The sequence below is a fragment of the Microcebus murinus genome, chromosome 13 (assembly GCF_040939455.1).
Source record: "Microcebus murinus isolate Inina chromosome 13, M.murinus_Inina_mat1.0, whole genome shotgun sequence".
Classification (NCBI taxonomy): domain Eukaryota; kingdom Metazoa; phylum Chordata; class Mammalia; order Primates; family Cheirogaleidae; genus Microcebus; species Microcebus murinus.
Genome location: NC_134116.1, coordinates 36,457,333 through 36,483,749, shown reverse-complemented (window position 1 = coordinate 36,483,749; position 26,417 = coordinate 36,457,333). Strand labels below are relative to the sequence as shown.

The 26,417-nt window shown below is 33.1% G+C and overlaps 1 protein-coding gene across 12 annotated transcripts in view; it reads right to left on the bottom strand.

Annotated features, from left to right (window-relative positions):
- The window catches only part of MYCBP2 (MYC binding protein 2), a 261,302-nt gene that overhangs the window by 121,424 nt on the left and 113,461 nt on the right, over positions 1–26,417 (bottom strand). For 11 of the 12 annotated variants that reach the window (XM_076009352.1, XM_076009354.1, XM_076009358.1 and 8 more), the window contains 10 exons: positions 21,547–21,719; positions 20,326–20,451; positions 20,101–20,228; positions 15,166–15,257; positions 12,646–12,780; positions 11,187–11,270; positions 9,907–10,003; positions 7,443–7,635; positions 6,684–6,958; positions 3,941–4,162 (listed from right to left, as the gene is read on the bottom strand). In XM_076009352.1, coding sequence (XP_075865467.1) covers positions 3,941–4,162; positions 6,684–6,958; positions 7,443–7,635; positions 9,907–10,003; positions 11,187–11,270; positions 12,646–12,780; positions 15,166–15,257; positions 20,101–20,228; positions 20,326–20,451; positions 21,547–21,719 — 1,525 coding nt within the window. The remainder of the gene's footprint in view (positions 1–3,940; positions 4,163–6,683; positions 6,959–7,442; positions 7,636–9,906; positions 10,004–11,186; positions 11,271–12,645; positions 12,781–15,165; positions 15,258–20,100; positions 20,229–20,325; positions 20,452–21,546; positions 21,720–26,417) is intronic. The other variant, XM_076009353.1, reaches the window with a different exon arrangement.

Below are 26,417 nucleotides of genomic sequence, written 5' to 3'. Positions count from 1 at the left end.
TTTAAGTCACAATCCTATATGTGACAGACAGAAAACTATTCTTCCCATTTAAAAAGCTTTTTCTATAGGAAAAGATTCTAATCTGAAATAATTATTTCTAGTGTATTAAGAGGTCAAGCAACTCTAAATAGTCTGTGCAGATGAATTTTCTAACAAAATTTTTTTTCCTATATGCATGTGATTGCTATGCAGTTTACAATTTGTACTGTATCTGATGATTTCCTAATTGGAAATCAGAAAATTCCAACCCCTATCAATGGAAAAATTTCAAGAAAAGAAATCAAAGAGTCCCATTAAACCCAAGGAAAAATACATGTTTTCCAGGAAAAAAATAAGAAAAGATTTAGTTAATATCCAGCATGAAAATTATTTATCTCCTCTACCATCCTCAATGTCTTCTTTTAGCTTACTGTAGACAGAGAGCAAAATATTATACGTTCATTTTCATCAGGATGCCATTGTGACCAATGAGACTTCAGTTTTACTGTGTACTAGAAAATCAATCCCCAAACAATTTGGGATCTAGTTCCAGTTTTCATAGTGCTTCAACTTCATCTGTGAAATCAGGGGAACTATTGGCTACGATTCAATGATTAAAACCATCTTGTTATTACCTTAGAAAGCAAGTTCTTCCACAATATTTACATTCCACACTACTTTACAAGCTACAATATATGTAATAGATTCAATAGATTTCATAAAATCATAAAATCTCAGGGTAGACAGGGGCCTTAAAGTTAAATCACTCTCTTCTCAAGGTAAATCAAATAAATGAGTATACTTTTAATCCATTTGGAAATCAGGTAACTTTTCAGTTAAAATTATCATGCATATTATTATAAAAATCAATCTCAACTTTTTTCCTAATGTATAATCTTAGGCTGAAACAAAAAACCACTTAGAGATAATCTTTCTTTTGTAAGTTACTTCTATTATTTGAATAAGACTACTATACTTTGTTTAATTTCTTACATAATTAGTTTTGCTGGATTTAGAATAATCAATTATTGATTTTGTTAAAATTCTAGTTCTTTTATCCCTGATATCTTTTCATTCTTTAGAAACTTTACTTTCTGAGACATCTCAGAAAGTTAGCTTTTAATAAAACTCAATCCACAATTGTACTTCATAATCAAGAATCTTGTGGGACTTCATTTGGAAGACAGGAATGGTAGAGTGTATTTATTTATGCCTACTTAATTTCTATTTAGTAACTATCAATATTAATATAGGAAGCTTCCCATATAATACAGAGAAGAAGATTATCAATATGCTTTTGTTGAAGGACACAAAAAAATTTAGTACATCACCAGCCACTAACACTTTTTTAAAAAGATACTCTTATTCATCAGTGGTGGGGAATACAAGCTGACATTACCTTTCTGAATGGCATTTTGGCAATTTGTAACAAACCCTTAACATACTTGCCTTTGACTTAAGAATTTTTCCACCCTTGAAGATTTATACTGGGGAAACCATTGTGAATATGCATGAAAAGTTAGTCATTATTTTAGTAGCATTGTTTAACATACTGAAATATTGTGAATAATCTAAATATGTATATATATAAATGGTTGATTAAATATATTATGATACACTGAAATGGTAGAATGCTATAATATCCATTAAAAAGATGATGGGAGAGTATATACTAACCAGGACATGTCTTTACAGACTATTATCAATATAGACACACAAATACACAATCATTAATTATTGAGACTCACTAAATAAGTACTTCTCTAAAAATGTTTTCAAAATTTAAAACATTTTTAACATTTTTTAAAAAAAACACTGTAACACTAAAGGAAATTCCAAAAGAAAAACACCAGATTACTTATAACTTTATTACCCCTGCATCATTTTCATCTCAGTATTCTCCTCCAATTGATAGCCTTTTGCATACATATTTTACATAGGTATTGTGTATCTGTATACTTTTGGTTCTGATTTTAAAATTTTAAAACATTTCCTTGATTCTATATGTAAATATACTTATTTGTAAAGGCTGAATCATAGTCTATAAAGTTGATATATCCAAATTCAGCTGTTTCATTAAATGATGAACATTTAAGGCTCTAATAAGGTTTCTATTGTTTTCTTTTAATAAAATAAACATACAGCTTTAGTCTCCCAATTAGTCCCTTAAATAGTTTCCTGTGAAAATACTGATAGCACATAATAGTGAATTGATAATTTATCTTCTAAAGATATCTGCTAGTTTGTAGACTCCTAATTCAAGGGCTGTATTTAGTTTTCTCTCTCCTGTCTCAAACAGTACCTAATTAAAATCCCAGTAAATAGTAGGTAACACAATAAATATTTGCTAAAAGATTTAAAGAAAATTATTTTGTAGACTAATTATATGCTGCTATGAATACTCTACAAGTGTTTATCTCACAGTCTTACCAACATAGGAATTTATGAGAAAAAATTTTTTTCCTAATTTTTTAGAAATATTACTTTTATTCACACTTAATTAACCGTAAGGCTGACATTTTTCTCATACTGGCTTACTCTACTAGATTTACTTTTCTTATTTCTACTAGGGTCTTGTAAAAGATATTAACTCTCTGCAAATTTTCTTCCCATTTTGCTATTACTCTTGTTTCTATGTGTTACTGAAATTTTCATAATTTTTCTGTTGCTTTAGCCAACAGAAAATTGTTATTGTACAATAATTAGAGTAACTATTCTATTTTCTATTCATCAACTTGATAATTATTAATATGGATACTTTCATATGTTTCCTAAGTTAATTTTTCTCTGTAGTGCTATCTAATAAACAAGAAACAGTTATTAAAGAATGTTTCCTATGCTTATTATTTTATAGTGCCCATTTTAACATACCAAAATGTTATTGGGAAGATATTTTAAAAATTCTTTATTTCCTTATCATTCTATCTCAGAAATCTGAACTATTAGAATATAAAAAAGATTGCTTATGGTATCTGTGACTTACTTTCAAATTGTTCAGCAAAAAACATATTCACTGCATAACATTCAGATTTTTTTTAAAGCTAATTATTCAAAATAAAACATTACAGAAAAAACACTGCTCATTTTATAAGTAAATATGAGAATTAAAAAAAATTCTAGTTCTTATGAAACAGATGTTTATTATTTGGTAAATGTATTTATCGATATAGGAAAATAAGCACTATGGTGTTATGATATGTAATATATACACATATATACAGATTTTCTTCCACAGTTGCTGGCTGACTCTATAGCCCTTCTTACAGTCTTTTGTTAAAACGTTGGGTGTGTTAGACCTCAAGAAACAGAATCTCTCTGACCTTCACCTGCCCCAAGGCAGGACTCTACTCTTCCCCTACCTTTCTGATTATGGGTCTTAAGACTCTCAGTCTACCAGTCTGAGCAGGAGCTAGATCCCATCTCTACTAAAAATAGGAAAAATTAGCCAGGCGGGATGGCATGCGGCTATAGTCCCAGCTACTCGGGAGGCTGAGGTAGGAGGACTGCTTGAGCCCAGGTGTCTGAGGTTGCAGTGAGCTACAATGATGACACTGCACTCTGGGATGACAGAGCGAGACTCTATTTAAAAAAAAAAAAAAAAAAAGACCTCATTCCAGAGACAGTCCCACCCCACTAGAGGCCTGGACTTATGACTGCCATCTGAAAGAGGGAGCAGTTTTGGGACTGAAGCCTCACCCTGTGGATCTGATGCCATCATCAGGTAGACAGTGTCGGAAATGAATTAGAGAACACCAAGATCATGTCTGTTGCTTGGTGTATGGGAAAAATACCTCCACATATTTGGTCACAGAAATCTGCTGTGTTGATGATTGTTGCAGTGTGTGAGTAGAGGGAAAAATATGGTTTGGAGAGTTTTTCTTAAAACAAGTGCCAAGCTAAATAAACCTCCAATTACAGTTTTATTGTTTCATTATAAATGAGATTTCAGAAAAAGACCTACCTGGCTGAGTTTTTCCATATGTGCCACCAAAAGAGGAAAACGATGAACTAGTGTTGAGTCATTCTCTGTGCTAACTTGTTTAACAATTGAGCGCAGTAGTACTTCTCCATCATACGCGATAGGGAAGATCGAAGTCAGCTTAACAGAAGTATGGCACAGAGCTGACATAACAGCTGCAAGGAGTCGGCTACTTGATGTCTTGAAGTTTGCTTCTTGGATATCCTTTGAAAGACAAAAATATGCCGCCCCCCCCCAAAATACTGCATCAATATAATCCAAGTTTCTGGATTATAAACAAGCTGTTAAATGAAACCAAAATTTTCTGTCACTCTGTCAATTAAATTGCTTTGTTATATAGAATAATATCATATCAATACTCTAAAACATGACTGTTTAAATTACTATTCAATGAAAATAAAAAATTTGGTACAGTCAAGAAAAATCAGCCCCCTGTGCTCTAGTAAATGAGTTTACATATTTACATATCCTCCCAAACAAGCCTCTCTGGCACTGTGTCAAAGTAGGATGCCAGAGAGGCCCCATTTACAATACATCTAAGGTATTTTCAATAAGTACTAAAACTATTTTTCTCAAATAATGATATAAATTATAAATCTGTGCTACTATAAATCACATTTCACTAAGGTCACAAAATTATGTCATCACATTCCACAGTGTATCCAGAAAAATTAGAAGCATACTATGAAATTTTATAATAAAGGATTAAGAAATTATCAACATGAGATACCCTAATTCACAAAAATTGTGTACATATTCCTTAGTTCATCAAATAATTGTGTTACGAAGTCAAGCATAAAAGCATAGCATCATTCCATATGCTAAATTAACTTGTCTAAACCTAGCCTGTTCAGCAGTAAAGAAGGAAAACAACCATTTCAGCCTAGGAAGGTTGACAGTGAGAGAGTAGTTAATTTTTGTACTACTCCAGGTAACAATCTTGCCCCTGGAAATTGAGTGGTAAAATACACTACCTTACCACATGCATTCAGAGTTGCTGGGGATGCCCTGGTGATGAGTGAATTTGGGGGAGGTGGAGGGTAGTTTGGACTTCCAGTATAATGTTGAATAGAAATGGTGAGAACAGACATATTACACCTTGTTTACAAACTTAAGGGAGCATTCAGTATTTCACTGTTAAGTAGGATGTTATTAATAGCTATGGATATTTTGTAGGTATCATCAGATTGAAGAAGTTTCCTTATGTCCTAGAATTTGCTGGGAAATTTTCATCATTGATTAACTGCTAATTTTGTCAAACATTTTCTCTGTAGCTATTGAGAGGATCATATGATTTGCCCCTTTTATCAGTAAATATGACAAATTACATTGATTTTCAAATGTTGAACTAACCTAGTACTTCCAAGATAAATCCTACTTGGTCATTATATATTATTTATATTGCTGGATTAGATTTGATAAGATTTTCTAGAAGTTCTGAGTGATATTCATCTGTAATTTTTTCTTGTAATGTCTTTGTTAGTTATTGGTATGAGGATAAAGGCTAACCTCATGAAATTAGTTGGGAAGTGCTGCCTCATATATTTCCCCCCCAAAATTGTAAAAGATTAATATTATTTCTTTCTTAAATGTTTAATAGAATTTATAAATGATAATATTTGGGCCTGGAATTTTGTGGGAAACAGGGTTTGAGACAGGGTCCCACTCTGTTACCCCGGCTAGAGTACAGTGGCATCACATAGCTCACTACAATCTCAAACTCCTGGGCTCAAGTGAGCCTCTTGCCTCAAGCCTCTGGAGTAACTGGGACTATAGACACCAGCCACCACACCCAGCTAGGTTTTCTATTTTTTGTAGAGACGGGTCTCACTATATTGCCCAGTCTCAAACTCCTGGCCTCAAGTGATCCTGCCACCTCAGTCTTCCAAAATGCTAGGATTACAGGAATCAGCCACCATGCCCAGCCGCCCTCTGGTGTTTTAACCCAGTGATTTGGAGTGTACACATTTATGAAGGTTACCCTTCTCTCAGGAACAAATGCATGGTGCTAGCATGCTCAGCTATCTCCTTCCCATTGTTGTACATAAGGTGAGAGGTGGCAGGGGTGCCCTCCTTGCCCTCACATACTCACTACTGTTTTTGCCCTCTCTCAAACACACATTCACTCACTCAGAGATTCAAAGAGCAAATCAGCAGCTGCACAACATGCCTCCCAGTTTTATAACTAAAAAATGATAAAGCAAACAGAAAACAAAATAAATGTTTAAACCTTGATGATGTACTAAGTCCCATATACCAAATGATTTCCTAATTTATCATTTATAAAAGCTAAAAAGATAGGGCAATTGGCCGGGCGCGGTGGCTCACGCCTGTAATCCTAGCTCTCTGGGAGGCCGAGGCGGGCAGATTGCTCGAGGTCAGGAGTTCGAAACCAGCCTGAGCAAGAGCGAGACCCCGTCTCTACTATAAATAAAAAGAAATTAATTGGCCAACTAATATATATAGAAAAAATTAGCCGGGCATGGTGGCGCATGCCTGTAGTCCCAGCTACTCGGGAGGCTGAGGCAGGAGGATTGCTTGAGGCCAGGAGTTTGAGGTTGCTGTGAGCTAGGCTGACGCCATGGCATTCACTCTAGCCTAGGCAACAAAGCGAAACTCTGTCTCAAAAAAAAAAAAAAAAGATAGGGCAAATACAATTCATTTTCTTGAAGAACATTAAGCAATATATCAGGTTTTCAACTAATATTTTACAGACTTAAATTACCTGATCCAAACAATTTAGCAGATCGCAAAGGCACGCCCACTGTAAGGCAGGAGTTGGGTAGAAAGAATGAAAACAGGCAGTGAAAGTATTGTGACACTCCTGAAGGACAGCTTCTAGGAGACTCAGTGGTTGACTGAGATATCCTTGAGGATCATTATCCAACTTCACCATGCAGTGATCAACTCCTTCTGATAAAATTTTTCTTAACAAAGTTCTAGTTTTTCCAATGCACTCTGCTAATTTGCTAGTTTCTTCTACAACTGCTTTTCCTGTAGCTTTGAAGAAAAAAAAGCAGATTGCTAATTACAGTAAAATAGTAAATATATATGACAACATATAATTCAATAATTTCCTATATAGCTAAAAACCACAAGTACTATAACCTAGAAATGAAACAATTTAGAGATTAAATACAGTCCAAAATTATTTCTTTTAAAAATATAAATGGAAAAACCCTGGTTTTAGTATTTAAGTTCAAATCATTTGCTCAATTCATTTGCTCAAATCATTTGCTCAATTCTGTCAAATATTTCTATTTGACAGAATTTGTTTAAAATAACACTTTATTAGAGTGTTTAATTTTAGCCTATTATATCTTTTTGTTATCAGAATGACACATAATCTATTTTATTCTTCATAAGCAAATACACAAGCTTCATAGCAAGATACCTTTCTCCTCTCATCTTAGAATCTATCTCTATGTAAATCTTTTCAGGTCTTAAATGTTTTCTCCCTTGTCATTTAAAAAATGCATCATACCTGACACTGGGTAAATTTCACAGGTATAGACTCGCAGTAACCTCAGACAACAGGTACCCACAAAGCGCAGTCTCTCTAAATCTAGAAGCGTAGCTGTGAACTGGAATCCTTTTAATCCTCTAAGTTCTTCAACTCCTAAGACTAAGGTGGTCCAGCTCCAGTGAAGAATACTCAACAATGACTCAAAACATTCCTAATCCAGAATATGAAAAAACAGACAGCAATTAGTTCAAATGATACCATAAGTCAAATCAAATGGAAAGATAATGACATGCAACTTTAAAACTTTATCCTGAACTTCTTTACTGAGCTGTGGTAGCCCAAATAAAAGGCATTCTTACAGTACATTTGTTAAATTACCATTAAGAGTATCTTTGAAGTTTGTTACAAAAAAGGTAAAATGGTTAAGCACTTCTAAAAACAACATTCTTCAATATTTACCTATGTAAAATATACTTTTAAGTTCCCCCCACCAACCTGTCTAGTTTATCATATAAATAAAGGGAAAAAAAATGAAAAACACTTATAAATACACATTTACTTGAAAAGAAATTAAACTCTATACAGTTTCTATAGAAAAAAAACACCAAACAAGTATTTTAGTATTAGATATCAGTGACAACATCAAATAACCTACTTTATGTCTATGTATTAAAATTTATAATACAAACTGTAGCCAATTCTTGGTAAATTAATAAAAATAAAATTGACTGGAAAATATTTATAAATTCTTATTTGGATTTTTAAAAATTCTAGAATATGAGTTTATGGTAGTGGACTTTTCTTTGTAGTTCTAGCTGATCTGCAGGTTTTATCACACTAACATAATGATAGACACTGTATTAATCACAAAGCAAAGCATGTATTCCTCCATCCCATTCCCACCAAATCCCACACCTCTGGTGACAGTAATACCAGAAACGAGAGTTTATAACTTTTTAAAAGAAATGATTGTATAGGTTTCTTAAAGATTATAGTAACCTAATGATCACAAAACCACTTAGATATAACACAAAGGAGTTAGCATACACAGAAAAAAGAGATCACTGAAAAAGACAAAATAGAGTCAAAGATCCTTATTTGGATCAAAAAATACCAAATTCATCTTACATCTAAAAGGATGCAAAGGTACTAAGAAGTGAAAGTTACTTTAGTCTTTTATTCAAAGCACACTATGTAAACTGCCATGGCTCTTTTGGAAGGTCAATTTGACAAGGTAGAATAAAATTTAAATAGGCATATTACCAGTGGAAATAGGTACATAAGCACATATCAAAAACACCTGAGTATGGATGATCATGAGACAAAATGTAATATTAATAGTAAAAAATGAGAAACAAACTGGTTCTTTGATAGGAATAGGGCTGAATAAATTAGTATAAAACCATTTGCTAACAGAAAGGATTGAGAATGAGCCAAGTGTACTGATGGGAAAGGTGTCCATGGTATATACTATGAAATTTTTAAAAAGATGAAAACTATAAGTATCATTAAAAAAAAAACAAGAATGTTATATAGAACACTGTATATGTAATACACACAAGTTTATCTAAATACAAAAATGGTCTGAAAGCATATATACAAAAATGTACATATTACTAGCAGGTATATATCATGATAACAGGGAAATGGGGGAAAATCTTTAATACACTTTTAGCACAGTTTTATTCCTGCTCTATCCCATTCCTACCAGGAACATGTATTAACTTTGTGGTTTTAAAAAATAAATTTAACGCTTATAAAAGAAATTCTTCCTATGCATTTTACCAACGTAAGACTATTAGCTACATTAACAAATCACATTCATATAGGGCTTTACAGTTCAAAAAGAATTTTATGACTCTTATCTCATTACAAATTCATAATAATGCTATGATAAAATTTATTTAGATAACTTGCATAAGAATCCTCAATTAATGAATGAAAGAGCAAGAACTTAACCCAGACTTTCTGAGTGGACATAACTAAAATCTTTCACTTACATCATGATGACTTTCCATTCTGCACTGGGAACCCCAAAAGCATCATGCAACTTTTAAATGTGGAATAGGGATGGCAAGTAGTTCCACAAAGTTCCTAGTTAGATATGCAACTCTTCTATACTTAGTATCCTCAAGTATTAAAGTAATGCTTTTTGGGCCAGCACTATCCTTAACCTTTCCTTCACTGTTTAATCTCTTCAACATATGCATTCACAGATACTTATTAGTAATGATATCACTTATTTCAGAAACAGTAAGGCCAATTCATCTGGGCATGTTATTAATACAATCATAGGCAACATCTCCATTGTTCCACTATTTAAAACATGTACTACCTTTGGTCTAGAATATAAATGCTAATATAAAACCAAATCTGAGTTTATAAAGCTATTCTGGGATAAACTAAGAACAACTAAACAGAAAACATCAAAATGAAACTGAGCACTGAAATACAAAAGCTGAAATTTATAAAAATGGCTTACCACTGAGACAGTTCTTGCAAAAGATCTCTTTAAAATGTGTACAGGCTCACTGGTTTGCTGTTTGCCTTTTGAAGCACTACCATCACTGGTTGGAAGTCTGAAGGTAGGAGATACACACAAAGTTATGTTGGAAAGTCCAATGACATTTTCCTTTTAAAAATATACATTTTTGTAATAGCAAAATAAATTATACACTTAAATTTTTTACTATGTAAAATGCCAATATGGAGCTTTTAAAACATTTTTCCAATACTAAACAAATTTTTAGAATGTGAGTACTTCCTTTAAATCCCTCTTTTTTAAGTAGTAGAGGCTTTCTCCTCTTACTAGATAGAGAACATATACATACAACTTATGCTCTCCAGTAATGCTATTATTAAACGATGCTACTATTGAAAAGATATTCAATCAGTAGTACCAGAAATAGTCCAATGTAATTTATGTTCATAAATCTACATATTATAAACAATAATAGATTGCATATTGCATAAAAAACAAAAATCCCTTCTTAGGAAAAATGAGGTTTATAACATCTAGATGCATTAAGTGTTTACCAGAAAGGAAGATATAGGAGACAGAAAATCATTGTTCTAGGGGTAGGTATTTCCTTTTTTACTACTTAAAGTAAGAACGACAACATTTATTTAGTAAGGGGTTATCTCTGTTTGAATTTTTATTCTAAAACTACTGTAGTAGTATAGAAATAGGTACAGACATAGGTATAGGCCTCCCTACATGTCTGAACTACTGTGAAGTATTTAAAATTCTTAAATACTGTTAAAAATATAATAAATATCCTTATATAAGCAAGTTATTACTTGGTATTTCAATTAAAGGTAGAAATTTATCAACAGCAAGGCATTTTCCAATTCATTCTATCCCAAGGTGAGTAAAAAATATAAGACTATATATAGTATGTCTTACATCTAAAGACCCCACCCTCTCAATTTCATTTTTCTAAGACAAATTTTATTAGTTTATACCATTCTGAAATTGGTAAATAGATCAAAATAGCAAGTTATTAAAATATTGTTATTGACATACTACAGATAATCTAAGTCATTAGGCAAAGTTTAAAAGTAAGTCTGATGTAGAAAATGTTTAAAAATATATAAAACATCAACTATATGTTTTTGTTAAATGTAGTTATATTTCTACCAGTATAATTCGCTGAATGCTTCAAATAATTTTTCCCTAGTATGCTGTATATTTTGTAATGATTCTACCTCATTATAGCAAAAGAATAAACCATATTAATGAACTATAAATATTCTAAATACCTGTATAATAATTGAGGTATCTGACCAGCATTAACATCTGTACCATTATTTGATTTCTTTGAACTCTTAAATTGGAAAACAACCCTAAGAAGAGAAAAAATAAAAATGATACCAAAGACGATATAATCCAAGATTCATAAAAGGAAATAAGGAATTTAACAATCATGTTTTCAAATCTTATGTTAATGAAAATGATTCATTCTTTAAAGAAGAAAAGAAAAGCAAAAATGTACTGCCCTGATTTTAGTTCTACCTCTGAATGGCTTAATCAGTAAAATGAAGAAACTGAACTTGATCAGGACTCCTTGGTGAGTAGCCACCCTTCCAGCCCTCCAGCTCCAGCTTTAACCAAGGCAGTAAACTTTTTTTTTTTATTTTTTTTTTTCTTTTTAATGCAACAGACTGGCTTAATAAGGCAGTAAACTTTTAACAAAAGATTTCCACTTACAAACAGTAAAAAAATCTACTTGATTAGATGTGTCAACGTGCCATGATATTCCAAGTTTGAATGAAATGCATATGAAAATCATATAGTTCTGGGTCAAAACACACTCCTCAGTTTTACTATATAATCTTAGAGTAAATTGAAAGGGATACATACAAAAGATTTAATTTTTCTACAGCAATCTCTTTGAATATTCAGCAACATGCAATTCACCTTATAAATCAGTATGTTCCTTTTTTGGTCAGCTTGTCATTAACTGAACTAAACTAAAATATACTATTATATAATTTATACCCAATTCAAATAGTTTATGCTCAAGAGTAACAAAGAATAACCTAAATTTCACTTATAAATAATAGTCCTTTCAAATACATAAATCAGAATAGAGCATAAAGAATGCTGGATTTAAAATCAACAGAGTCTAGGTCCAGATTTCATTCTGCCATGTAGTAACCATGACTCTAAGCAAATCATTTCATCTTCTTACTTCTCTAGTCCCTTAAGTATAAAATGGAGCTTTAACTGCTTCACAAAGTTATTGTTTTATAAACTGAAGAGCACTCTGTATACAAAATATATTTTTAATCAGTAAAATTTTCCCTACATTTTCATCTCATATCACTGAAGCTTTACAACTTATAAACAGTTTTCATGTGTACTGTCAAATTTAATAGCATGTAATTACTCCAATTTTATGGTTCCAAACTCCTCACTATCCTTTCACCTTCCTCAGTATAATTTCTAACTTGGTAATAAAGTTTTTATAAAATTTAATACCCAGAAATACATACAAATGCCATTAGACAAGAGAACAGTACAGAAGTCTTATTATCTCCTTGTTCTGTCTAGGTCTTAATCAGGCACTAGTTTACATGAATTTAATTTTCAGCAGTTATATCATGGTCTAATCTTACTAAGCTTTTTATTGTACTGAAGGTCTTTTGAGCTTCCAAAACAATATTCTACTAACAAAACTGAGAGTTGCTTAAGTAAATAACTCAACGTTTCACTTACCCATCATCTGTGGTAATAGATGCTTGTCCATGAGAGCCACAGTCGCTGCTGGGTCCTGACACTCGGGCCCATGCTACATACCACCATCCAGCTTGCAGGAGAACTGGCTCATCAAACATCATGGCATATTTTTCTCTGAGAAAAATTAGTGAGTCATAGATAATGCCTTTGTATTTCCCTGTTGTATAAATTTATTTTTAAAAAATCCCTTACAAACATAAACATGAAATTAATTGTATTAATTATAAGATTCTTGTCAAACAACATTAAAAGCCCTCTCTTTGAAAAGTCTGGACAAGAACACAAATAAGTTATTTGTGTTATGGTGATAGAATTATACTTCTTCCCTCTCTTCTTGAACTCTGTAACATGTTTAAATGTTATAAAACTTTCATATTAAAAGAAGACAAAATGTTTTATTTTTTTATTATTATTATTTTTTTTTTGAGACAGAGTCTCGCTTTGTTGCCCATGCTAGAGTGAGTGCCCTGGCGTCAGCCTAGTTCACAGCAACCTCAAACTCCTGGGCTCAAGCAATTCTACTGCCTCAGCCTCCCGACTAGCTGGAACTACAAGCATGTGCCACCATACCCGGCTAATTTTTTCTATATACATATTAGTTGGCCAATTAATTTCTTTCTATTTATAGTAGAGTCGGGGTCTCGCTCTTGCTCAGGGTGGTTTCGAACTCCTGACCTGGAGCAATCCACCCGCCTCAGCCTCCTGGAGTGCTAGGATTACAGGTGTGAGCCACTGCACCCAGCCGACAAAATGTTTTAAATCAATGAAAAAAATATGCAAATTTTGTGGGAAACAAAAATAGGAAGTTCAGCTTTAAAGTTCATTTATTCAGTTAAAGTGTTTTCAGAGGTAGCATGTTAAGGAAACAGCTCTGGAGTCAGGAGGCCTGGGTTCAAGGCCCACCTTTGTGACTTCTAGTTGATGACCTTGGGCAAGTTATTATACCCTCTCTGTATCTCAGTTTTGTCATCTGAAAACTGGGATGAAAATTAATGTCTAACTCATAGAGTTGTTCTGTGGACTGAGTTAATTCAGGTAAAGTGTTCGGCATCTGTCACACATTAACTACACAAAAAAGCTTATTAATTTAGGGGGTGAGAAAAGACATGTACGAAGAGGGCATCTGCTAAAGGATATAAGCAAGTTACAAAGTTCTAGGTAACAGAGTGGAAGAAATGTGTATCAGCTGCTGTAGCTGGGATTAAAGGAAGAATAAAGGACATTTCAGGAAGGGGGAAAATGTCATGAAGGGAAGCATAGAGGTATAAAAGTACAAAAGAGTGTCAGGAAATAGCAAAATGTCCTGTTTCATTACTGCTTAAGATAGCTACAGAAGAGTAGTAGGGAGAAAGTCAAAAAAGATGCTGTGATAGATTATGGAAGTCTTTTAATGCTCCTAATGCTTTAGGAGTCTGGGTTTTGTTAGTAGGCAACTGAAGATCTAGATGATTCTCTATAAATGAAACCATATTCCATATTTTTGACTTATAATCACATACTCAACATGGTAAATGGCAATGGTATCTTAAGGCTTTGCTGAAAATTCATTAACTAATTAATTAACATTCCTGAAATTTCCCTTAATATTTATTTGTATAAAAGATTAAAGATTATTGAAAAATATCTTGTGGTATTGGCTAATGCATAAAGTGAAGAAACAGTAAACAGTAAACATTTTCTTTAGATTTACTTTTTTGTTCTTAAAAGTATATACCCAGTACAAGCAAAGTCAATATCTTACTACCACCCTTATTTCAGAAAATAGATATTTTCACTAGCAAAAGCCTACACACATTCTACAAGATTTTCTTAACACAGTTACTGTTGGGAAGTATAGTGTATTATTATTATGACAAAGCTCAGTTTACATTTTTTTCTCATCATAATATTCCCTGATTCGAATCAGGGAATCTTGATGATAGCACAATGTTGAGATAATTCTTAGGGCTACAGAGAGGAATGATAACATCTAAGTCTTCTCTTACTTAATGAACCTTCATAAATAAACATACTGATTCTGGTAAAATCCTAAGAAGTTTCAGTAAAGATGGTCACCTCCCACAGAGTGTTATTATCAAGCATATACCACCTGTGTACTACTGAAGTCAGAGTACACAGGTGATCTGATTTATGGCCCAGTATGACTATTTGACTATTACCTATAATGCTATAGGTAACAAATAATTCTATCAGTCAATAAAACAATAGCATACTAGGTGTTCTCTAAGAGATGCATGAAAATAAAACTGTGCAAAATATGTGTACATTTCCATTTTTATCTTAAATGTTGAAACATTCAAATTATCTTCTGAAATAAAATTATAAAAGATACTATTAGTTTTAATGCAGCATTGTTAAAAGCGATATTTTACTTAATATATAATTTCTCAAGAATGTGATATTCACAGATTATTTAAAGTTCCTTAAGTTATGTTTATGCATTTATAATAAATTATAAAGTATGTAAGGATTATACTGAATAATAACCACATCATTTACCTAGCAGCACAGTCATAAGCCAACACATCAGTCTCGGCAAGAAGGTCTCCATCAGTTTCATGATCTCCTCCATCAGGACCTAACTCAAACAACTAGGAAAAAGAGAAGAACATATTTTTTTCCCATCATTCAGTTATGGAAATTGCTGAATAATGTGTTTATACTTTTTTTATTGTTCATGTCCAATATATGCTGGGCTATACCGAATGTAAAAAATCAGAGTGCCTTCTTTTTAAAACATTAAGTGAAACATACAAATATTTACATTTAAAGTAAGAAATACTTATTAATACAATGTTTTATGGTCTATATTAGTCTGTTTTCCTAATTTATATATTTATCTATTTATATCAAATGCTCCAAATGGCTCTATACAAGATTTGTCCATAATATAAATGTTTGAATGAGGGGAGAGAACTCAACCAGAACATTTTACTAAACTAAGAGAGATCCTAAGTAGAATCTTGCTTTATCACTCACTAACTGTGAGATCCTGGGATCCAGTTACTTCATTCATAAAAAGGGGTTGGATACTAACAGTCCCTTCTTCATAGTACTTGTAAAATTAAATAATACTTGTAGAACACATAGAAAAATACCCAGCAAAATAAGGTAGAAAATATTAGCTATATATATAGACAGCAATAACAGAAGATAAGGATCCTTAAAAATAACAGCTCAAAGTAGTAACAGTTCAAATAATAGCTCAAAGTAACAAGGCTGAAAAAAGGACAGATGAAGAGCAGGAAAAAACATGTTTTTACCCTCTGGATAAGGAAAAAACAAGATGTCAAGTAGGAAAAGGTTATGAAATTAAGTGAAAATAAAGAATTATGAGGAAGAGGTCTTTTTAAAAAACAGACTAGTGTGTGTTTTAAAAAACATCTCTTTTTCTCTGGAGAATTATAGCAGGTGAATTGCAAGAGAGGCAGATAAAACATTAAAATGCATTAAAATTTACTGGACAGGTACTGTGCTAGATGTCTAAATTTTTCAATTATACATTAATGACTTGGAAATCCATTTCTAGTCCAGATCTTATCTTATTTTCAACAGCACTGGATCCCCTCAGGCCACTTGATCTCACTAGTTCTAAACTGATTCATTTCTCCCTCTTCTTGCCTTCCCTCTTCTGATTAATGGCACTTTCATTCACCTAGTAACTCATAAAAAATCTAAAATAATCCTTTTTCCATATTTCTCTGCCATCACTATATCTATTCTATTGCTGGTACCAAAGCTTGTCAATTCAACCATATTTCCTACTGCTGGCTGGAATACTTTAATGATTAGTTTTATCTCTAATAACCCATATTCCACAAAGTTGAGGGTTTTTGCTTTTGTTTCATGATCCTTAGTACTCTTATAAAAATGAACATCTGATCAGAATACTTTCTTTATCTGGAATTATTCACTGGTTTCTCATCTCCCTCTCCTTAGCATGATATAAAGGTCCTTAATGATTTACTCCCCTGCTTACATTTAACAAACATATTTGAGTATACACTGTATGCCAGGCATGGTTCTAGGAACTAGGCATGGAGGGGTGAATAATACAAACAAAAAATGGAGGCTGCTGGGAATAAGTCAGTAGTAGGAAATAGAATTTACAGTTTTGAATAGGCTAACTAGGGAGTGAAGATTGGAAGGTGAAGTGAAAAAAGTTGTAGGCAGAAGGAACAGCAAATGCAAAGATCCTGAAGCTTGACTATGCCCACATGTTTGAAGAATAAAAACCAGGCCAGTGTGGCTGGATTAGAGGGAAGATACTATTATGATAAAAGGTCAGAGAGGTGATGACAGTCAGTTCTGATGGGTTCTTATAGTCCTTGTAGGGCCTTTGGCTTTTATTCTAATATAGGAAGATACTACAGGATGCTGAAAAGCATGGCATACTCTGTTGTACATTTTAAGAGAATCACTCTGCTGCATTAAGAATAGACTGACTGGGGTGAAGACAGAAGCATGATACAGACTGGGAGGCTACTTTTTTTTTTAATTGAGGAATTTTATATATATATTTTTATTTTTTTTATTTTAGTATTTTATGAGGGTACAAGTGTTAAGGTTACATATATTGCCCATGCCCCCCTCCCCCCTCGAGTAAGAGCTTCAAGCGTGTCCATCCATCAAATGTTGCACATCTTACTCGTTGTGGTTGTATATACCCATCCCTTCCTCCCCCCTCCCACCCTCCAGACACCGATAAGTGTTACTCCTATATGTCCCCTTAGGTGTTGATGGGAGGCTACTTTAATAATCCAGGTGAGAATGGCTACGGCAAGGACCAACTTGGCACGAGTGGAAGTTTTTAAAAGTGGTTAAGATTCTGATTTATTTTGAAAATGGGGCCAACAACATTTGTGCTGAAGTGGATGTGAAGCATGAAAGAAAGAGAGAAGTCATCAACGTTGACTCCAAGATTTATGGCCTGAGTAACTGGAAGAATGAAGTTAACATCATTATGGGTCAAGTTAATAGGGATGGGGAAGAATGTGGAGATAGCAGATTTAAAGAGATTCATGAGAAATATGGTTTTGAACCTGTTACCTGCAAAAGGCTTATTAGACATCCAAGTGGAGACATAGAGTGTATATGACTTTAAAGGTCAGAGGAGAGGTCTATAGGTATAGAAGTCATCAGAGAAAATACATATAAAGCCAAGAGGGTGGATCACTATGGGGTTGAGTGCACTTTAAACAGATGTCCAAAAATGAGTTCTGGACTCTGACATTCAGAGGTCAGGAAGATGGAGGAGCAACAGGCAGACTAAGAACAGTCAGTTGGACAGAAGGAAAATGAAGTGTGGTACCCTGGGAGCCAAGTGAAGAAAGTATTTCAAAGGAGCTCAACTGGATTAAATTCAGCTGACTGGTTAAAGAAAACTAAGACTTGACCACTAGATCTAGCAATGAAAAAGTCACTAGTGTCCTTGACAAGAGAAATTTCAGTGGTTGGGGCAAAAACTTGATTGGAGTAGGTTCAAGAAGGAATGGGAAGAGAGAGCATGGATAAAGGAAATATATAAAGCTAAGAAAATGTACAGAGACCAGCTAGGTGGCCAGTCCAAGACAACTAGCTTTGTCTAGGGTAGTGATAGAATAGAAGAGTCACTTTTAGGGTGAGGAAGGAGATGACGGAGGACCTATCAAGAAAAATGTCTACATTTCTGGCTTATGTAACATGCATATGGTGGGTAGTACTATTTATGAGAAAGGGATCACTGGAAGAGATCACTGGAGAGCCAGGTCTTGGGGGAAGAGGATGAATTCAATTGAGATATTAATATAATGACTAACAACTGGCAGGCCTTTAAAACATTTATGTGGAAATGTGTCCAATAATTCTGAGCTGGAGATATAAATTTGGACACCATGGAATACTGATGGCTGCTAAAACTTTGGGCTCGGAAGAGAATACCCATGAAAAAATATAGAGTGAAGAAAGAGGGCCGAGGGCTGGGTCCGGAGGAACTCCAACATTCAGTGGCCAGGTGGAAGAGTTTGAACAGAAGAAACAACTAGAGGTATGAAAACAAAACAAAACAAAAAAACAAAGAAGCTAAAAAGAATGTACACCTTAGAGAGGTGAATGGAGGAAAAGCTTGCAAAAGAAAAATAGGGCCAATATAAAATCAACATATATGGAAGGCCTCTATAATTCTATACCAAAACTCTTGAAGATAAGATCTACTATGTTGTTCACTATTATTTAAAAAAATAAATAAAAAAACAAAAAAACCTCTCAGAGCCAGAAAAAAATATATCCTCCTGATGAGCTTATTTATTAGACTGTCAACTAGAACTACATAACACACCGAGTTTGCTTCCTTATCTTGAGGATGAATCAAGACATCCTACAATAACCATTTCATTGCGCTGAAACAAGCCAGACTTAAACCACTGTCTTTCTTATTATCAACATAAATGTGCTACAGGTGTTCTTAGTCATTATTCTATCCCCACATGCCATATAACTATAGGAGCTTTCAATTTTCACTTTATTCATTTTTATATTATCTGTATTTTTTAGCATTCTAATTATAACCAGAAATAAGGAAGTATTTCTTAAAATTTGTCAGTTCTCGTTGGGCTTCCATGGGAGGTTTCCTCAGAAAACATCATTATAAGGGAGTTTTAACATATTAATATCATTTTTTGATACTACTGAAAGAACTAAGAAAATACCTTCTAAACAGACTACATCTAACTTGGAATTTTTTGTGAAGTCTGCTACTGAAATTTAGGCACAAACTATAGTTTTCTCTTTACTTTAAGAGCAAAATCAGACAATTTGAGAAGCAGAACATTCAAGCTATTAGTGAATTTTCAAAGATGAGGATCTACTTTGCTTGGGATAACTGCTGGCCCTTTTGGAGACAAATAGACGTGGTAAACATGACAACTATTTTTGGGTTACCTTCAAGATGGACTCCATCTCCTAACATCATTTCTCACTTCTTCTCTGGTCCCCACTCTTGGGGTAATGATGTCTGTTTATATAGTATTTCACACTAAAAATGCTAAAAATTTTTTAGCTATCTCAAAATGTCCCTAAACAGTTGTGCCTCCTGTCATTAAAATGACTATAAGAAAGTAGCTACATAATAAAGTGTTAGTGTTTCTAGACCACTAGGAAATTCAGCAGCACAAACTACTGAAATATAGCCCTTTTTTTAGTCTTAAATTATTGAAAAATTATTTTCTTTTACTTCCTCCATTCTTACTGACTTTTGATTTTTTGAGTTACTGATTTAGTATTATTATATTAGATTTTAGTAACATTTTCTCTATCCTTTTCTAAAAGGATGCATTAATAACAAAAATAAACCAAGTTAAATAGAAAAAAAAAAGCAGCATCGAATAATAAAACAATAAACTAAGTAAAAACCAACATCTTCAAATAAAAAAGGGCAACAGTGTCAATGAAATTTACCTTAATTTTAGCAGTATATTCTCCTCTACCTCCAAACAGACCAAGACCACCAAGTAAAATATCAGTGTCGGCACTAAAACGTATAGCTTCTACTGAATGGGCAGAGTAACCCCAGCCCCCTCCATGACCTAAAAGATATAAATAATATCCTCTGTTTAAAAATACCCATATATATATATATATTTCAGTTATAAGATAATATTTCCTAAACTGAAGTATACATACTTTCAAACCTGTTTACTATACTATAATCTTCTTTGGAATAAACCTTCATTACTGCTTGAGTCTCCTCCTCTGTACTTGCAACACCCATTTTTAAGTCCTGCATAGTTGCCAAGGTATCAAGACAACCTGAAACAACAAACAAAATTCAACTCCTTGAAATTAAAACTTCCTATAGCACTAATGATATTAAATACTATATAGGGAATAAATTAAAATAAGCAAAATAAACTCTGAATGTGCTCAACAAATTTATTCTAAGCTTTAGAAATCTTTTCATGGAAGAGTACTTACAACTAGTAAAAGTCTCCTTTGCCTGGGTAATTATTATATTTAAATATATGCTTTATGACAATGTTTTGCATAAAACTGAATCTCTGAAAAGTTGGAATTATGTAACCTTTGAGTCCTTACAAGGTTCTTCCTTTTATGAAACTCTCCAAATTACTTAATTTGATTCTTTAAGTATGCTTTGAGGAAGACACATTAGTCTGAAATAACCTTAATCGATGGTCATTTTGGATGCTTACAATGCTTATCAAATAAAATTTGAGAAAAAAGAAACAAGAAATTTTATTTATGACCTAGAAGTTACCCTTAGGAATATGATTTCACATTTACAAATGTTAGATAAACATATATAAAGTTTTGAATGATCATTTTTAAAAGCAATAAAATAGTTATGTGGATTGATATAAAATTTCTAGCAATGGAATAAATACATTGCAAAAGTGACATATCAAAGTAATTAAATAGGAATGAAGTCAATGTGGTGTGGAAAACTGTGTTATGTAAGAAGAGATAGAAGTAGTATATAAAATTCATATAATATTTTCTAGAATTTATTTTAAAATAATGTGTATAAATTAAATATTGTGATTATACATTTGAATATTTGATCTATATCTCTAAAAGTTTATTCAAGTTAAGCAAAACCATTATTTTTAAGGGTCTACTATTGGGAAAATTATATTCAAGACTGCTTTATATTTGGGCATACATAAATCTTTCATGGGGTTGGCACAGGTCTTATGTATTATTTTCTGTAGGAATAAACTTCTTAGAGGATTTAACTTATTTTGCACCTTGCATATGACTATCATCATTGTTAAACAAACATGACAGAATGACATACAAATTTAAATACTCTAAAAAAAAAAAACCCCAATCCTCAGCACAGTACACATTAATGTAAATTAACTGTACAACAAATAGCAACCCTACCTAGAATGTGCAAAGCTGCATGAGATCTGGTAGTGAGAGCCCTTGATCCTGTAGGGAGGGCGAGTTCAGGACTTAGAATACTACATCTGGACTGCATATCTGCTGCAGAGGGGAGTCTGGCATCAGCAACCACTGCATTGTAACACCACAGTTCTCTAGTATTTGGTCGAAACCTTTCAAGAAAAAGAATAATTAAAACATCTCAACATGTATTTTTGTTTAAAAAAATTCCTAAAATGTAACTGATGATACAAAGAGAATACATAATATAGTCAGTTTAAAGACAATAAGATGTAGGTCATTATTTTCCATATCTAAGCTAAACATATTAATAATTTATATCATAAGTGAAATAATTTGAAAATAGTAAAATAGATTATAATACTTCATTAATAATACAGCAACTACCTGTGCACTTAAAAATTTGATGTGTACATATAGATATGAAACTTTTATACAACAAAAACCCCATTAAAAAGTTTAAGGACAAAGGACAAGTTGAAAGAAAATATGCTTCACATACATATAAGACAAAACTACAACATCCACAATGTACAGAGCTAGAAACAATCAATCTAACAGCAAAAATGGGCAAAAGACACGGAATGCTATTCTCAGAAAGGAAACACCAACAGAATGAATGTAGATGATCAACCTTGTTAATGAACAGAAAAGCACCAAGAAAAGCTATCAAGAACCCACAATGTCCTCCTGTTATTATCCCATTTCTCTTATCTCTTTCATATCATAAGCCTCAAAAAGCTGTCTCAACTTCCTATTCTCTTTTAGGGGTTAGAGGGCGGGGGAGATGGGTAGCTGCTGTTTAATGAATATAGAGTTCTGTTTTTACAAGAAAGTTCTGGAGATCTACTGTATAATAACATAAATATACTTAACACTATTGATTGTACACTTTAATGTGATTAAGATGGTAAATTTTATGTTGTATTTTTTAAATCACAATTAAAAACTGTTAAAATTATTTTTAAAAAGCACTTAAGATAACACTTGGTACAAATAAATTCTATGCTAGTAGCTTCTACAATTAGTAGCATTAATATTATCGCGTTATTGTTTTGGAGAAGTCCTATTCATCTAATTGTTGTTTCTTTGCAGGTGATCATTCTTTTTTCTCCGGTTGCTTTAAGATTTTCTCTTGTTCTGTAGTGTTCTACAGCTTCACCACAATGTCTCTTGACTGTAGATAACGGAAATATTTTAATACATAGTTTCTATTATCTGTGGATCCAATTTTTTTTAATTTTGAAAAATTCTGATGTATTATTTTTTCAAATATTGCTTATCCTCTATTATCTCTAATCTCTCCTTTTGGAATGCTTAATCTATAATATTTCCTTCTTGAATGTCTGTTAGATTTTTTCATATTCTTCAAATTTCCTAACTTTCATATTTTTTATATTTTTGTCTCTCTGTGGCATTCTGGGTAATATTCCTGATGTGTCTTCTGGTTTATTAATGCTCTACCTGTTCAAACCCTGATCTATCCATTTGTTTAAAAAACAATTCTTCTTTATAAAAGTCTGCTTTGTTGTTTTTCAAATATGTCTCGTCATTTTAAGTCTCATTTTGAGTCTTCTGTTTGCCCATTTTTGTGATTTCTTTTAAACAGTTCATACATAATTTATATTCTGTCTCTGACAATTCCAACATATGAAATTGATCTTGTTGCTGAAGTTCTATTGAATTACACTAACAGTGATGTTTCTTACATGTTAAGCGATCTTACACTTCAAATTCTTGTTTGATTAAATCTTACTTCTTAAAAAACCTGTGGGCCTAAATGAAGAGCCTTTTCTCTAAAAATGATTAACTCTTGTCTTTTGCTGGTGACAGGTGACAAAGGGGATTTCTTATCTGGTCCCTCTTTACCATCATTCCAGAGCCGGAGGTTTAATCTGAGAGTGTTAGGATCAGTTTCTATCACCTGGCAGCTGGCACAATGCTTATTTTCCAAATTGCAGGGCTGATAACAGAATCTGCCCTCAGCGCAATCCAGTGTTTCAATATGCTGACTGTTAGCTGCTCAATGGTCAACTCATGGAGATGTGATTTCTATTTTTATGCTGGTTTTCTTTTCTTGAGATGGAGGGGAGGCTTAGGGGACAGTGATGGTAATATTAGCAATTTCCTAGTTGAGTGCCAAGCACTGAATAAAATATAAAGTTTGTTTTTTTAGAGGGTCTTTCCAAGTGTCTAGTTAACCAAATTGCCAAGTGGAAATCCCCATTCGCTCTTCAAATCACACCCACCTAGTTTACACATAACACTTCAACAAAATTATTCTCCTCAAAGTTGGAAATAACTTCTAAGTAGCCAAATCCAATGGAATATTTTGTTATTAGCTTAGCCCACCGCTCAGCAGTGTTCAACACCACTGAACAACTCCTCCTCCTTACTCACTCTCTCTCCCCTTGCTATAACAGCATGACCTCCTGGCTTTCCCTAGAAGTTTACAGGCTGCTCTTTGTCTGTCTCCTAACTAGGTCTTCCTTCTTATTAGACTTCTATTATAAATTTTGAAAATTCCCAGGGGTCAGTCCAGGACTCTCTTCTCAATCAACATTCTCTACTTAGGTGATTTCATTCAATTCCGTGGCTTTAGGTAACATCTATAAATGAAAACCTCTCATATTTATATCCCCAATCTAGATAAATCCTTTGAGCCTGACGTCCGTCTAATTGCCTACTGAATGTTTTCACTTAGATCCCAAACTTACAGTGTCAGAAACAGAAGTCTTGACAAAAATTTCTCCCTTGGCTCAGTTAATGTCACCAAAAGCTACTCAAATATCAAAATGAGAACCTTAGGAATCATCCCTGACCATTTCCTTTCTTTATCCTCTCAATACAAGCAAGTCCTGTTGGTTCTCCTCCAAAATATAGATTGCCAACCACTTCTCTCCATCTTCCCCACTACAAACCTAGTTCAGGCCATCATCTTTCCCTTACACTACTGCATTACCTTCTACCTTGCCTCCTTCCAATCCATTCTCCACACCAAGTATAATCTCTTCATGTCACTTCTCAACTCAAATTCCTACAATGACTTCCTATTTTAAAGAAAATTCAAATTCCTTAATCTAGCCTACAAAGTCCTACATGTCCTGGCCCTGCCTACCCCTCTGATTTTATTTCATGACCCTCACTACGCTTTGGTCACAGTGGCTTTCTTCAAATTCCTAAAATACTGCCAAGCGCTTGCTTGCATTAGAGCATTTGGGCTTTCTAAAGTTTTACTGCCCAGAAAACTTTTTCTGACTCTTCAAATGCCTGGTTCTTTCTTATATTTCAAGATCTTAATTTATATCGTCTCCACTGTGTGGAAGAGAGGTCTCTGCTGTTATTCTCAATCATAGAATCCTCATTTTCCTTAATGGTGCTGAGCAAGATCTATAAAGTATATCATTTATTTACCTTCATGTAGTCTCCACCCATGAAAAAAATTATTTCCATAAGAGCACAGGCACTGTCTTACTCACTTTATGTCATTCTTTACTTACCATATAGTAAACACTTATACTATAAATATTTATTGAATAATACCCTTATAAATATTTATTGAATAATAAAATTAAAATACAAAAAAGGAAAATAATAATACTATTTACATATGCTAATGGTATGGGGAAATATGAATTCTCAAATACAGTTAGTGAGGAAGTACTGAAGGACACTAAGCAGTATACATCTACATTCTATGAGCCGATCTTTTAACTGAGCAATTCCACTTCTTAAAAGCTAAAAGTGGAATGTAAAAATACTCTCACATGTATACAAAACTCTGTGTGTGGATATCCATGTGTGTTCACTGTAGCATTACAGGTAATACCATAATATTAAAAAACAATCTAAAATGGTCACTCATGGCCAGTTTAGTTTATTTTGTATATCCAAACTATAGAATTCTATGCAGTTTTAATAATGAAGCAGTTCTTTAAATACTGAGTAGGAAAGGTCCCCAAACAATTGTTGAGAAAAATCTAACTTTTAGAGTAAGTATATTTTTATTTATATAAAAAGCATAATACATGCATTTTAAAAGGTGTCAAACAATATAAACCAAACTTAATACCTGTGATCCATAGAGAAGGTTAGTGGGATTTGGCATGGGGGAAGAAAGAGATATAGGTACTTTTACTTTGCTTTTTAAAAAAGTAACAGAAATTCACATATTGTTTGTATACATTTTTAAGTGGGAAATAAAATCACTATTCTTCACATTTATCTGCTCTTTACAGATAGTAAATTCCTAACTATTCAAGAGAAGTTGGCTTCTAAAGAATACAAAAGGAAGATGATGTAGGCCAAAAGGAAAGTCAAAGTTAGCTAGTATTGGATCTGCAATGCCTATCATAGCTGTGAACTGCTCAAGTAACCTACTGAACACACAAAAGGACACAAAGCAGGCAGAAATCAGGGTAAGAGAAAGAAACTCTTTTCCTGATTTAAAGAAAAATACCTCCAGCTGTTTTACTGAAACATCTTTTAATCTCTGTTTTGAAACAATGGAGAAAATGATCATGGTGCTGAAAACCAAGGGCATTTAAGACCATCTCAAATGGGTGGTCCCACTGCCACCACCATAGATGAAAAAGGTAAGATTCCATTGGACATCATACTTCAGAGTTTAAGACCCCAGGGAAATGACTCTAGTTCAGCTAAGTCTGTACTGTTAGTACTTAGTTATACTTTTATTGCTAACTTAATGAACACATCCAGGAACAAATTCCATACAGCCAATTTTTATCTTTGTTTTGTTAATGCAACTTTACTTCATTTAAAAATAAAACATATAAGAACTACCAAAAAACATCAATTTACACCTAAGTCCAAACCAGGGTTTGCTCTTT